General features: G+C 47.0%; 1 protein-coding gene across 1 annotated transcript in view; it reads left to right on the forward strand.

Annotated features, from left to right (window-relative positions):
• LOC118392606 (ankyrin repeat and sterile alpha motif domain-containing protein 1B-like) overlaps positions 1-14,748 on the forward strand; it is a 368,819-nt gene that overhangs the window by 106,186 nt on the left and 247,885 nt on the right. Inside the window, exon 6 of the mRNA XM_052460670.1 lies at positions 1,654-1,729. Within this exon, the coding sequence (XP_052316630.1) occupies positions 1,654-1,729 (76 nt within the window). The remainder of the gene's footprint in view (positions 1-1,653; positions 1,730-14,748) is intronic.

Consider the following 14,748-nt stretch of genomic DNA (forward strand, 5'->3'; position numbering starts at 1 on the left):
GTCACTGTAAGGTCATTATTTCATAATACATTTGATGGGACTTCAAAAAGCACGTCTAGGTGGGTCATGTTTCGGAGTTGCAGCGACGAGACACGTCTAGGTGGGTCATGTTTCGGAGTTGCAGTGACGAGACACGTCTAGGTGGGTCATGTTTCGGAGTTGCAGTGACGAGACACGTCTAGGTGGGTCATGTTTCGGAGTTGCAGCGACGAGACACGTCTAGGTGGGTCATGTTTCGGAGTTGCAGTGACGAGACACGTCTAGGTGGGTCATGTTTCGGAGTTGCAGTGACGAGACACGTCTAGGTGGGTCATGTTTCGGAGTTGCAGCGACGAGACACGTCTAGGTGGGTCATGTTTCGGAGGCAGTGGGTCATGTTTCGGAGTTGCAGCGACGAGACACGTCTAGGTGGGTCATGTTTCGGAGTTGCAGTGACGAGACACGTCTAGGTGGGTCATGTTTCGGAGTTGCAGTGACGAGACACGTCTAGGTGGGTCATGTTTCGGAGTTGCAGTGACGAGACACGTCTAGGTGGGTCATGTTTCGGAGTTGCAGTGACGAGACACGTCTAGGTGGGTCATGTTTAGGAGTTGCAGCGACGAGACACGTCTAGGTGGGTCATGTTTCGGAGTTGCAGCGACGAGACAAGGTCGTAACTGGCAATGGGAGAAAATGTGCTAAAAGAAAAACAAAAGAAAGGCTCAACAGCAAAACAAACCCCCCTCAGTCTCCAGTCAAACAGATAGGAAGTCCGTCTTCTTTGAATCGATTTCCTCATTTTCCAGTGACATCACCAACTAATCGCCATGGGAAGCGACACAGGAAGGGGTTTGAGGGGGGAGTGGGGGAGGGTCTGCCGGTTTGGTTTCCTGTCCCTCGATGTATGCGTGTGTGCTCCCTCCAAACTCATCGCCCAGTCACCTCTAGTTCCATGTCACTGTGGGTTGTGAAGCTTTTTGTCTTTTCTCAATTTGGATCTTTTTACGTTCCTGTTTTTGACCTGGTCTTCTAGATTCTGTGGTATTGGATGATCAGATGCCCTTTCATTGGCATGCTTTGACCTTTGAACTGTAAGGGTCAGTCAGACTCACCTGGATTGGGTGTGCGGGAACACAGGAGGAGCAGTTCTGGGTTTTGATTGGTCGATGTGTTGGATTTTTGGGGTCTTTCCTGGCTGTGTTGGTAATACCGTGGGGATAGAGGAAAGACGAGGTATAGTGTGTGTGTGTGTGCACAAGGCAGGAGCCTGGCTGGGTGTTAGTGTGAGAGATCCAGTGTGTGTGTCTCTGTGTGTTTTTAAAGTGCTTGTCTAAGTAATCACAGTTACTGTACACTAAATCTTTGACAACTATGCAAATCCAAGATGGCGCCCACAAGTTGATGTCCACAGTTTCTCTGCATTGCATCATGCCACCAATAGACGAATGTATTCTGCAGGGCCTAATGCAACAAGCATCCAGGCCATATGGAGAGGGAGGAAACTGCTGTTTCCACCATGCGACTCGGTGTACAAAGAGTTTTCTTGGGCGATGTCTTATAATAAATGTTTTCTTTCTCTCTCCCACATCACTCTCCCCTCTCTTGTCTTCTATTATTCGGTCTCCTTCTCTTACTCTCTTACTCTCTCTCTCACTCTCTCACGCTCTCTCTCAGACGGAGAATGGCAGCGCTCTCCACGAGGCAGCTCTTTATGGGAAGATGGATGTGGTTCGTCTGCTGCTAGACTCAGGTGGGTGTCATGAGGGAGTCCATGTATCCCCCCTCATACCTCTGTCCCTGTCCCTGTCTCTGTCCCTGTTCCTGTCTCTGTTCTTATTTCTACGTAAACCTGTCCCCTGTGTTTACCCCCATCATACCTCTGTTCCTGTTCTTATGTCTACGTAAATCTGTCCCCTGTGTTTACCCCCATCATACCTCTGTCCCTGTCTCTGTTCTTATGTCTACGTAAACCTGTCCCCTGTGTTTACCCCCATCATACCTCTGTCCCTGTCTCTGTTCTTATGTCTACGTAAACCTGTCCCCTGTGTTTACCCCCATCATACCTCTGTTCCTGTTCTTATGTCTACGTAAATCTGTCCCCTGTGTTTACCCCCCTCATACCTCTGTCCCTGTCTCTGTTCTTATGTCTACGTAAACCTGTCCCCTGTGTTTACCCCCCTCATACCTCTGTCCCTGTCTCTGTTCTTATGTCTACGTAAACCTGTCCCCTGTGTTTACCCCCCTCATACCTCTGTCCCTCTCTCTGTTCTTATGTCTACGTAAACCTGTCCCCTGTGTTTACCCCCCTCATACCTCTCTACCTGTTCTTATGAGTATGTAAACCTGTCCCCTGTGTTTACCCCCCTCATACCTCTATTCCTGTTCTGATGTGTATGTAAACCTGTCCCCTGTGTTTACCCCCCATCATACCTCTGTCCCTGTCTCTGTTCTTATGTCTACGTAAACCTGTCCCCTGTGTTTACCCCCATCATACCTCTGTCCCTGTCTCTGTTCTTATGTCTACCTAAACCTGTCCCCTGTGTTTACCCCCCCTCATACCTCTGTCCCTGTCTCTGTTCTTATGTCTACCTAAACCTGTCCCCTGTGTTTACCCCCCTCATACCTCTCTACCTGTTCTTATGAGTATGTAAACCTGTCCCCTATGTTTATCCCCCTCATACCTCTCTACCTGTTCTTATGAGTATGTAAACCTGTCCCCTGTGTTTACCCCCCTCATACCTCTCTACCTGTTCTTATGAGTATGTAAACCTGTCCCCTGTGTTTATCCCCCTCATACCTCTCTACCTGTTCTTATGAGTATGTAAACCTGTCCCCTGTGTTTACCCCCCTCATACCTCTGTTCCTGTTCTTATGTCTACGTAAACCTGTCCCCTGTGTTTACCCCCCTCATACCTCTGTCCCTGTTCTTATGAGTACGTAAACCTGTCCCCTATGTTTATCCCCCTCATACCTCTGTCCCTGTTCTTATGAGTATGTAAACCTGTCCCCTATGTTTATCCCCCTCATACCTCTCTACCTGTTCTTATGAGTACGTAAACCTGTCCCCTGTGTTTATCCCCCTCATACCTCTCTACCTGTTCTTATGAGTACGTAAACCTGTCCCCTGTGTTTACCCCCCTCATACCTCTCTACCTGTTCTTATGAGTATGTAAACCTGTCCCCTGTGTTTATCCCCCTCATACCTCTCTACCTGTTCTTATGAGTATGTAAACCTGTCCCCTGTGTTTACCCCCCTCATACCTCTGTTCCTGTTCTTATGTCTACGTAAACCTGTCCCCTGTGTTTACCCCCCTCATACCTCTGTCCCTGTCTCTGTTCTTATGTCTACCTAAACCTGTCCCCTGTGTTTACCCCCATCATACCTATGTTCCTGTTCTTATGTCTACCTAAACCTGTCCCCTGTGTTTACCCCCATCATACCTCTGTTCCTGTTCTTATGTCTACGTAAACCTGTCCCCTGTGTTTACCCCCCTCATACCTCTGTCCCTGTCTCTGTTCTTATGTCTACCTAAACCTGTCCCCTGTGTTTACCCCCCTCATACCTCTGTTCCAGTCTCTGTTCTTATGTCTACGTAAACCTGTCCCCTGTGTTTACCCCCCTCATACCTCTCTACCTGTTCTTATGTCTACGTAAACCTGTCCCCTGTGTTTACCCCCCTCATACCTCTCTACCTGTTCTTATGTCTATGTAAACCTGTCCCCTATGTTTATCCCCCTCATACCTCTCTACCTGTTCTTATGAGTATGTAAACCTGTCCCCTGTGTTTATCCCCCTCATACCTCTCTACCTGTTCTTATGAGTATGTAAACCTGTCCCCTGTGTTTACCCCCCTCATACCTCTGTTCCTGTTCTTATGTCTACGTAAACCTGTCCCCTGTGTTTACCCCCTCATACCTCTCTACCTGTTCTTATGTCTACGTAAACCTGTCCCCTGTGTTTATCCCCTCATACCTCTCTACCTGTTCTTATGTGTATGTAAACCTGTCCCCTGTGTTTACCCCCCTCATACCTCTCTACCTGTTCTTATGTCTACGTAAACCTGTCCCCTGTGTTTATCCCCCTCATACCTCTCTACCTGTTCTTATGTGTATGTAAACCCGTCCCCTGTGTTTATCCTCCTCATACCTCTCTACCTGTTCTTATGTCTATGTAAACCTGTCCCCTGTGTTTACCCCCCTCATACCTCTCTACCTGTTCCTATGTGTATGTAAACCTGTCCCCTGTGTTTATCCCCCTCATACCTCTCTACCTGTTCTTATGTCTACGTAAACCTGTCCCCTGTGTTTACCCCCCTCATACCTCTCTACCTGTTCCTATGTCTATGTAAACCTGTCCCCTGTGTTTACCCCCCTCATACCTCTCTACCTGTTCTTATGTGTATGTAAACCTGTCCCCTGTGTTTACCCCCCTCATACCTCTGTTCCAGCCTCTGTTCTTATGTCTACGTAAACCTGTCCCCTGTGTTTACCCCCCTCATACCTCTGTCCCTGTCTCTGTTCTTATGTCTACGTAAACCTGTCCCCTGTGTTTACCCCCTCATACCTCTGTCCCTCTCTCTGTTCTTATGTCTACGTAAACCTGTCCCCTGTGTTTACCCCCCTCATACCTCTCTACCTGTTCTTATGAGTATGTAAACCTGTCCCCTGTGTTTACCCCCCTCATACCTCTATTCCTGTTCTGATGTGTATGTAAACCTGTCCCCTGTGTTTACCCCCCTCATACCTCTGTCCCTGTCTCTGTTCTTATGTCTACGTAAACCTGTCCCCTGTGTTTACCCCCATCATACCTCTGTTCCTGTCTCTGTTCTTATGTCTACCTAAACCTGTCCCCTGTGTTTACCCCCATCATACCTCTGTCCCTGTCTCTGTTCTTATGTCTACGTAAACCTGTCCCCTGTGTTTACCCCCATCATACCTCTGTCCCTGTCTCTGTTCTTATGTCTACCTAAACCTGTCCCCTGTGTTTACCCCCCTCATACCTCTGTCCCTGTCTCTGTTCTTATGTCTACCTAAACCTGTCCCCTGTGTTTACCCCCCTCATACCTCTCTACCTGTTCTTATGAGTATGTAAACCTGTCCCCTATGTTTATCCCCCTCATACCTCTCTACCTGTTCTTATGAGTATGTAAACCTGTCCCCTGTGTTTACCCCCATCATACCTCTGTTCCTGTTCTTATGTCTACGTAAACCTGTCCCCTGTGTTTACCCCCCTCATACCTCTGTCCCTGTCTCTGTTCTTATGTCTACCTAAACCTGTCCCCTGTGTTTACCCCCATCATACCTATGTTCCTGTTCTTATGTCTACCTAAACCTGTCCCCTGTGTTTACCCCCATCATACCTCTGTTCCTGTTCTTATGTCTACGTAAACCTGTCCCCTGTGTTTACCCCCCTCATACCTCTGTCCCTGTCTCTGTTCTTATGTCTACCTAAACCTGTCCCCTGTGTTTACCCCCCTCATACCTCTGTTCCAGTCTCTGTTCTTATGTCTACGTAAACCTGTCCCCTGTGTTTACCCCCCTCATACCTCTCTACCTGTTCTTATGTCTACGTAAACCTGTCCCCTGTGTTTACCCCCCTCATACCTCTCTACCTGTTCTTATGTCTATGTAAACCTGTCCCCTATGTTTATCCCCCTCATACCTCTCTACCTGTTCTTATGAGTATGTAAACCTGTCCGCTGTGTTTATCCCCCTCATACCTCTCTACCTGTTCTTATGAGTATGTAAACCTGTCCCCTGTGTTTACCCCCCTCATACCTCTGTTCCTGTTCTTATGTCTACGTAAACCTGTCCCCTGTGTTTACCCCCCTCATACCTCTCTACCTGTTCTTATGTCTACGTAAACCTGTCCCCTGTGTTTATCCCCCTCATACCTCTCTACCTGTTCTTATGTGTATGTAAACCTGTCCCCTGTGTTTACCCCCCTCATACCTCTCTACCTGTTCTTATGTCTACGTAAACCTGTCCCCTGTGTTTATCCCCCTCATACCTCTCTACCTGTTCTTATGTGTATGTAAACCCGTCCCCTGTGTTTATCCTCCTCATACCTCTCTACCTGTTCTTATGTCTATGTAAACCTGTCCCCTGTGTTTACCCCCCTCATACCTCTCTACCTGTTCTATGTGTATGTAAACCTGTCCCCTGTGTTTATCCCCTCATACCTCTCTACCTGTTCTTATGTCTACGTAAACCTGTCCCCTGTGTTTACCCCCCTCATACCTCTCTACCTGTTCCTATGTCTATGTAAACCTGTCCCCTGTGTTTACCCCCCTCATACCTCTCTACCTGTTCTTATGTGTATGTAAACCTGTCCCCTGTGTTTACCCCCCTCATACCTCTGTTCCAGCCTCTGTTCTTATGTCTACGTAAACCTGTCCCCTGTGTTTACCCCCCTCATACCTCTGTTCCAGTCTCTGTTCTTATGTCTACGTAAACCTGTCCCCTGTGTTTACCCCCCTCATACCTCTCTACCTGTTCTTATGTCTACGTAAACCTGTCCCCTGTGTTTACCCCCCTCATACCTCTGTTCCTGTTCTTATGTGTATGTAAACCTGTCCCCTGTGTTTACCCCCCTCATACCTCTCTACCTGTTCTTATGTGTATGTAAACCTGTCCCCAGTGTTTACCCCCCTCATACCTCTCTACCTGTTCTTATGTCTATGTAAACCTGTCCCCTGTGTTTACCCCCCTCATACCTCTCTACCTGTTCTTATGTCTATGTAAACCTGTCCCCTGTGTTTATCCCCCTCATACCTCTCTACCTGTTCTTATGTCTACGTAAACCTGTCCCCTGTGTTTACCCCCCTCATACCTCTCTACCTGTTCTTATGTCTACGTAAACCTGTCCCCTGTGTTTACCACCCTCATACCTCTCTACCTGTTCTTATGTCTACGTAAACCTGTCCCCTGTGTTTATCCCCCTCATACCTCTCTACCTGTTCTTATGTCTACGTAAACCTGTCCCCTGTGTTTACCCCCCTCATACCTCTCTACCTGTTCTTATGTCTACGTAAACCTGTCCCCTGTGTTTACCCCCCTCATACCTCTCTACCTGTTCTTATGTCTACGTAAACCTGTCCCCTGTGTTTACCCCCCTCATACCTCTCTACCTGTTCTTATGTCTACGTAAACCTGTCCCCTGTGTTTACCCCCCTCATACCTCTCTACCTGTTCTTATGTCTATGTAAACCTGTCCCCTGTGTTTATCCCCCTCATACCTCTCTACCTGTTCTTATGTCTACGTAAACCTGTCCCCTGTGTTTACCCCCCTCATACCTCTCTACCTGTTCTTATGTCTACGTAAACCTGTCCCCTGTGTTTACCCCCCTCATACCTCTCTACCTGTTCTTATGTCTACGTAAACCTGTCCCCTGTGTTTACCCCCCTCATACCTCTCTACCTGTTCTTATGTCTACGTAAACCTGTCCCCTGTGTTTACCCCCCTCATACCTCTCTACCTGTTCTTATGTCTACGTAAACTTGTCCCCTGTGTTTACCCCCCTCATACCTCTCTACCTGTTCTTATGTCTACGTAAACCTGTCCCCTGTGTTTACCCCCCTCATACCTCTGTTCCTGTTCTTATGTCTATGTAAACCTGTCCCCTGTGTTTACCCCCCTCATACCTCTCTACCTGTTCTTATGTCTATGTAAACCTGTCCCCTGTGTTTATCCCCCTCATACCTCTCTACCTGTTCTTATGTCTACGTAAACCTGTCCCCTGTGTTTACCCCCCTCATACCTCTCTACCTGTTCTTATGTCTACGTAAACCTGTCCCCTGTGTTTACCCCCTCATACCTCTCTACCTGTTCTTATGTCTACGTAAACCTGTCCCCTGTGTTTACCCCCCTCATACCTCTCTACCTGTTCTTATGTCTACGTAAACCTGTCCCCTGTGTTTATCCCCCTCATACCTCTCTACCTGTTCTTATGTGTATGTAAACCTGTCCCCTGTGTTTACCCCCTCATACCTCTCTACCTGTTCTTATGTGTATGTAAACCTGTCCCCTGTGTTTACCCCCTCATACCTCTCTACCTGTTCTTATGTCTACGTAAACCTGTCCCCTGTGTTTACCCCCTCATACCTCTCTACCTGTTCTTATGTGTATGTAAACCTGTTCCCTGTGTTTATCCCCCTCATACCTCTCTACCTGTTCTTATGTGTATGTAAACCTGTCCCCTGTGTTTACCCCCCTCATACCTCTCTACCTGTTCTTATGTGTATGTAAACCTGTCCCCTGTGTTTACCCCCCTCATACCTCTCTACCTGTTCTTATGTGTATGTAAACCTGTCCCCTGTGTTTACCCCCCTCATACCTCTCTACCTGTTCTTATGTGTATGTAAACCTGTCCCCTGTGTTTACCCCCCTCATACCTCTCTACCTGTTCTTATGTGTATGTAAACCTGTTCCCTGTGTTTACCCCCCTCATACCTCTCTACCTGTTCTTATGTCTATGTAAACCTGTCCCCTGTGTTTACCCCCCTCATACCTCTCTACCTGTTCTTATGTCTACGTAAACCTGTCCCCTGTGTTTACCCCCTCATACCTCTCTACCTGTTCTTATGTGTATGTAAACCTGTCCCCTATGTTTACCCCCCTCATACCTCTCTACCTGTTCTTATGTGTATGTAAACCTGTCCCCTGTGTTTATCCCCCTCATACCTCTCTACCTGTTCTTATGTCTATGTAAACCTGTCCCCTGTGTTTACCCCCTCATACCTCTCTACCTGTTCTTATGTCTACGTAAACCTGTCCCCTGTGTTTATCCCCCTCATACCTCTCTACCTCTTCTTATTTGTATGTAAACCTGTCCCCTGTGTTTACCCCCTCATACCTCTCTACCTGTTCTTATGTCTACGTAAACCTGTCCCCTGTGTTTACCCCCCTCATACCTCTCTACCTGTTCTTATGTCTATGTAAACCTGTCCCCTGTGTTTACCCCCCTCATACCTCTCTACCTGTTCTTATGTCTACGTAAACCTGTCCCCTGTGTTTACCCCCCTCATACCTCTCTACCTGTTCTTATGTCTATGTAAACCTGTCCCCTGTGTTTACCCCCCTCATACCTCTCTACCTGTTCTTATGTCTACGTAAACCTGTCCCCTGTGTTTACCCCCCTCATACCTCTCTACCTGTTCTTATGTCTACGTAAACCTGTCCCCTGTGTTTACCCCCCTCATACCTCTCTACCTGTTCTTATGTGTATGTAAACCTGTCCCCTGTGTTTACCCCCCTCATACCTCTCTACCTGTTCTTATGTGTATGTAAACCTGTCCCCTGTGTTTACCCCCCTCATACCTCTCTACCTGTTCTTATGTGTATGTAAACCTGTCCCCTATGTTTACCCCCTCATACCTCTCTACCTGTTCTTATGTGTATGTAAACCTGTCCCCTGTGTTTATCCCCCTCATACCTCTCTACCTGTTCTTATGTCTATGTAAACCTGTCCCCTGTGTTTACCCCCTCATACCTCTGTCTACCTGTTCTTATGTGTATGTAAACCTGTCCCCTGTGTTTACCCCCTCATACCTCTCTACCTGTTCTTATGTGTATGTAAACCTGTCCCCTGTGTTTACCCCCTCATACCTCTCTACCTGTTCTTATGTGTATGTAAACCTGTTCCCTGTGTTTACCCCCTCATACCTCTCTACCTGTTCTTATGTCTATGTAAACCTGTCCCCTGTGTTTACCCCCCTCATACCTCTCTACCTGTTCTTATGTCTACGTAAACCTGTCCCCTGTGTTTACCCCCCTCATACCTCTCTACCTGTTCTTATGTGTATGTAAACCTGTCCCCTATGTTTACCCCCCTCATACCTCTCTACCTGTTCTTATGTGTATGTAAACCTGTCCCCTGTGTTTATCCCCCTCATACCTCTCTACCTGTTCTTATGTCTATGTAAACCTGTCCCCTGTGTTTACCCCCCTCATACCTCTCTACCTGTTCTTATGTCTACGTAAACCTGTCCCCTGTGTTTATCCCCCTCATACCTCTCTACCTGTTCTTATGTGTATGTAAACCTGTCCCCTGTGTTTACCCCCCTCATACCTCTCTACCTGTTCTTATGTCTACGTAAACCTGTCCCCTGTGTTTACCCCCCTCATACCTCTCTACCTGTTCTTATGTCTATGTAAACCTGTCCCCTGTGTTTACCCCCCTCATACCTCTCTACCTGTTCTTATGTCTACGTAAACCTGTCCCCTGTGTTTACCCCCTCATACCTCTCTACCTGTTCTTATGTCTATGTAAACCTGTCCCTGTGTTTATCCCCCCTCATACCTCTCTACCTGTTCTTATGTCTACGTAAACCTGTCCCCTGTGTTTACCCCCTCATACCTCTCTACCTGTTCTTATGTCTACGTAAACCTGTCCCCTGTGTTTACCCCCTCATACCTCTCTACCTGTTCTTATGTGTATGTAAACCTGTCCCCTGTGTTTACCCCCTCATACCTCTCTACCTGTTCTTATGTGTATGTAAACCTGTCCCCTGTGTTTACCCCCACATACCTCTCTACCTGTTCTTATGTGTATGTAAACCTGTCCCCTGTGTTTACCCCCTCATACCTCTCTACCTGTTCTTATGTGTATGTAAACCTGTCCCCTATGTTTACCCCCTCATACCTCTCTACCTGTTCTTATGTGTATGTAAACCTGTCCCCTGTGTTTATCCCCTCATACCTCTCTACCTGTTCTTATGTGTATGTAAACCTGTCCCCTGTGTTTATCCCCCTCATACCTCTCTACCTGTTCTTATGTGTATGTAAACCTGTCCCCTGTGTTTACCCCCTCATACCTCTCTACCTGTTCTTATGTCTACGTAAACCTGTCCCCTGTGTTTACCCCCTCATACCTCTCTACCTGTTCTTATGTCTATGTAAACCTGTCCCCTGTGTTTACCCCCTCATACCTCTCTACCTGTTCTTATGTCTACGTAAACCTGTCCCCTGTGTTTACCCCCTCATACCTCTCTACCTGTTCTTATGTCTATGTAAACCTGTCCCCTGTGTTTACCCCCTCATACCTCTCTACCTGTTCTTATGTCTATGTAAACCTGTCCCTGTGTTTATCCCCCTCATACCTCTCTACCTGTTCTTATGTGTATGTAAACCTGTCCCCTGTGTTTATCCCCCTCATACCTCTCTACCTGTTCTTATGTGTATGTAAACCTGTCCCCTGTGTTTACCCCCTCATACCTCTCTACCTGTTCTTATGTCTATGTAAACCTGTCCCCTGTGTTTACCCCCTCATACCTCTCTACCTGTTCTTATGAGTATGTAAACCTGTCCCCTGTGTTTACCCCCTCATACCTCTCTACCTGTTCTTATGTCTACGTAAACCTGTCCCCTGTGTTTACCCCCTCATACCTCTCTACCTGTTCTTATGTGTACGTAAACCTGTCCCCTGTGTTTATCCCCTCATACCTCTCTACCTGTTCTTATGTGTATGTAAACCTGTCCCTGTGTTTACCCCCTCATACCTCTCTACCTGTTCTTATGTCTATGTAAACCTGTCCCCTGTGTTTACCCCCTCATACCTCTCTACCTGTTCTTATGAGTATGTAAACCTGTCCCCTGTGTTTACCCCCCTCATACCTCTCTACCTGTTCTTATGTCTACGTAAACCTGTCCCCTGTGTTTACCCCCCTCATACCTCTCTACCTGTTCTTATGTCTATGTAAACCTGTCCCCTGTGTTTACCCCCCTCATACCTCTCTACCTGTTCTTATGTCTACGTAAACCTGTCCCCTGTGTTTACCCCCCTCATACCTCTCTACCTGTTCTTATGTCTACGTAAACCTGTCCCCTGTGTTTACCCCCCTCATACCTCTCTACCTGTTCTTATGTGTATGTAAACCTGTCCCCTGTGTTTACCCCCTCATACCTCTCTACCTGTTCTTATGTGTATGTAAACCTGTCCCCTGTGTTTACCCCCCTCATACCTCTCTACCTGTTCTTATGTGTATGTAAACCTGTCCCCTATGTTTACCCCCCTCATACCTCTCTACCTGTTCTTATGTGTATGTAAACCTGTCCCCTGTGTTTATCCCCCTCATACCTCTCTACCTGTTCTTATGTGTATGTAAACCTGTCCCCTGTGTTTATCCCCCTCATACCTCTCTACCTGTTCTTATGTGTATGTAAACCTGTCCCCTGTGTTTACCCCCCTCATACCTCTCTACCTGTTCTTATGTCTACGTAAACCTGTCCCCTGTGTTTACCCCCCTCATACCTCTCTACCTGTTCTTATGTCTATGTAAACCTGTCCCCTGTGTTTACCCCCCTCATACCTCTCTACCTGTTCTTATGTCTACGTAAACCTGTCCCCTGTGTTTACCCCCCTCATACCTCTCTACCTGTTCTTATGTCTATGTAAACCTGTCCCCTGTGTTTACCCCCCTCATACCTCTCTACCTGTTCTTATGTCTACGTAAACCTGTCCCCTGTGTTTATCCCCCTCATACCTCTCTACCTGTTCTTATGTGTATGTAAACCTGTCCCCTGTGTTTATCCCCCTCATACCTCTCTACCTGTTCTTATGTGTATGTAAACCTGTCCCCTGTGTTTATCCCCCTCATACCTCTCTACCTGTTCTTATGTCTACGTAAACCTGTCCCCTGTGTTTACCCCCCTCATACCTCTCTACCTGTTCTTATGTGTACGTAAACCTGTCCCCTGTGTTTATCCCCCTCATACCTCTCTACCTGTTCTTATGTGTATGTAAACCTGTCCCCTGTGTTTACCCCCCTCATACCTCTCTACCTGTTCTTATGTCTATGTAAACCTGTCCCCTGTGTTTACCCCCCTCATACCTCTCTACCTGTTCTTATGAGTATGTAAACCTGTCCCCTGTGTTTACCCCCCTCATACCTCTCTACCTGTTCTTATGTCTACGTAAACCTGTCCCCTGTGTTTACCCCCCTCATACCTCTCTACCTGTTCTTATGTGTACGTAAACCTGTCCCCTGTGTTTACCCCCCTCATACCTCTCTACCTGTTCTTATGTCTACGTAAACCTGTCCCCTGTGTTTACCCCCCTCATACCTCTCTACCTGTTCTTATGTCTACGTAAACCTGTCCCCTGTGTTCATCCCAATACCGCTGCTGATCTATCTAACAGTATGTAGCCGTTCTGTTCTGGAGATATTAGCAGCACTAGCGATCCATCCTGCCATAGCTTGAAAACAAGTCAAATGTTATTGGTGACATACACATGGTTAGCAGATGTTAATGCGAGTGTAGCGAAAGGCTTGTGCTTCTAGTTCCGACAGTGCCGTAATATCTAACAAATTCACAACTACCTTTTACACACAAATGTAAGGGATGACTAATAATATGTACATATTTTATAATCATGTTTCATATCTGTGCTGTCATGCCCCTCTCCCTTAATTGTCAGTCAGTGTTACAGTAGATTATATGGAGACAGAGAGTATATGATATGGAGACAGAGAGGGGGGACAGTATATGATATGGAGACCGAGAGAGGGAGAGTAGATGATATGGAGACCGAGAGTAGATGATATGGAGACCGAGAGAGGGAGTGTAGATGATATGGAGACAGAGAGGGGGGACAGTATATGATATGGAGACAGAGAGAGAGGGACAGTATATGATATGGAGACCGAGAGTATATTATATGGAGACAGAGAGGGGGGACAGTAGATGATATGTAGACAGTAGATGATATGTAGACAGAGAGGGGGGACAGTAGATGATATGGAGACAGTAGATGATATGTAGACAGAGAGGGGGGACAGTAGATGATATGGAGACAGAGAGAGAGGGACAGTATATGATATGGAGACAGTAGATGATATGGAGAGAGAGGGGGGGGGCAGTAGATGATATGGAGAGAGAGGGGGGACAGTATATGATATGGAGACAGAGAGAGGGGGGACAGTAGATGATATGGAGACAGAGAGAGGGGGACAGTATATGATATGGAGACAGAGGGGGGGACAGTATATGATATGGAGACAGAGAGAGAGGGACAGTATATGATATGGAGACAGAGAGAGAGGGACAGTATATGATATGGAGACAGTAGATGATATGGAGAGAGGGGGGCAGTAGATGATATGGAGAGAGAGGGGGGACAGTATATGATATGGAGACAGAGAGAGGGGGGACAGTAGATGATATGGAGACAGAGAGAGGGGGACAGTATATGATATGGAGACAGAGGGGGGGACAGTATATGATATGGAGACAGAGAGAGAGGGACAGTATATGATATGGAGACAGAGAGAGAGGGACAGTATATGATATGGAGACAGTAGATGATATGGATACAGTAGATGATATGGAGACAGAGAGCGGGGGGGGACAGTAGATGATATGGAGACAGAGAGGGGGGACAGTATATGATATGGAGACAGAGAGAGGGAGAGTAGATGATATGGAGACCGAGAGTATATTATATGGAGACCGAGAGGGGGGACAGTATATGATATGGAGACAGAGAGAGGGGGACAGTATATGATATGGAGACAGAGAGAGAGGGACAGTATATGATATGGAGACAGAGAGAGGGGGGACAGTATATGATATGGAGACAGAGAGTATATTATATGGAGACAGGGAGAGGGGGGGAGTAGATGATATGGAGACAGTAGATGATATGGAGAGAGAGGGGGGACAGTAGATGATATGGAGACAGAGAGAGAGGGACAGTATATGATATGGAGACAGTAGATGATATGGAGAGAGGGGGGGGCAGTAGATGATATGGAGAGAGAGGGGGGACA

Source organism: Oncorhynchus keta, chromosome 13 (genome assembly GCF_023373465.1).
Source record: "Oncorhynchus keta strain PuntledgeMale-10-30-2019 chromosome 13, Oket_V2, whole genome shotgun sequence".
NCBI lineage: Eukaryota > Metazoa > Chordata > Actinopteri > Salmoniformes > Salmonidae > Oncorhynchus > Oncorhynchus keta.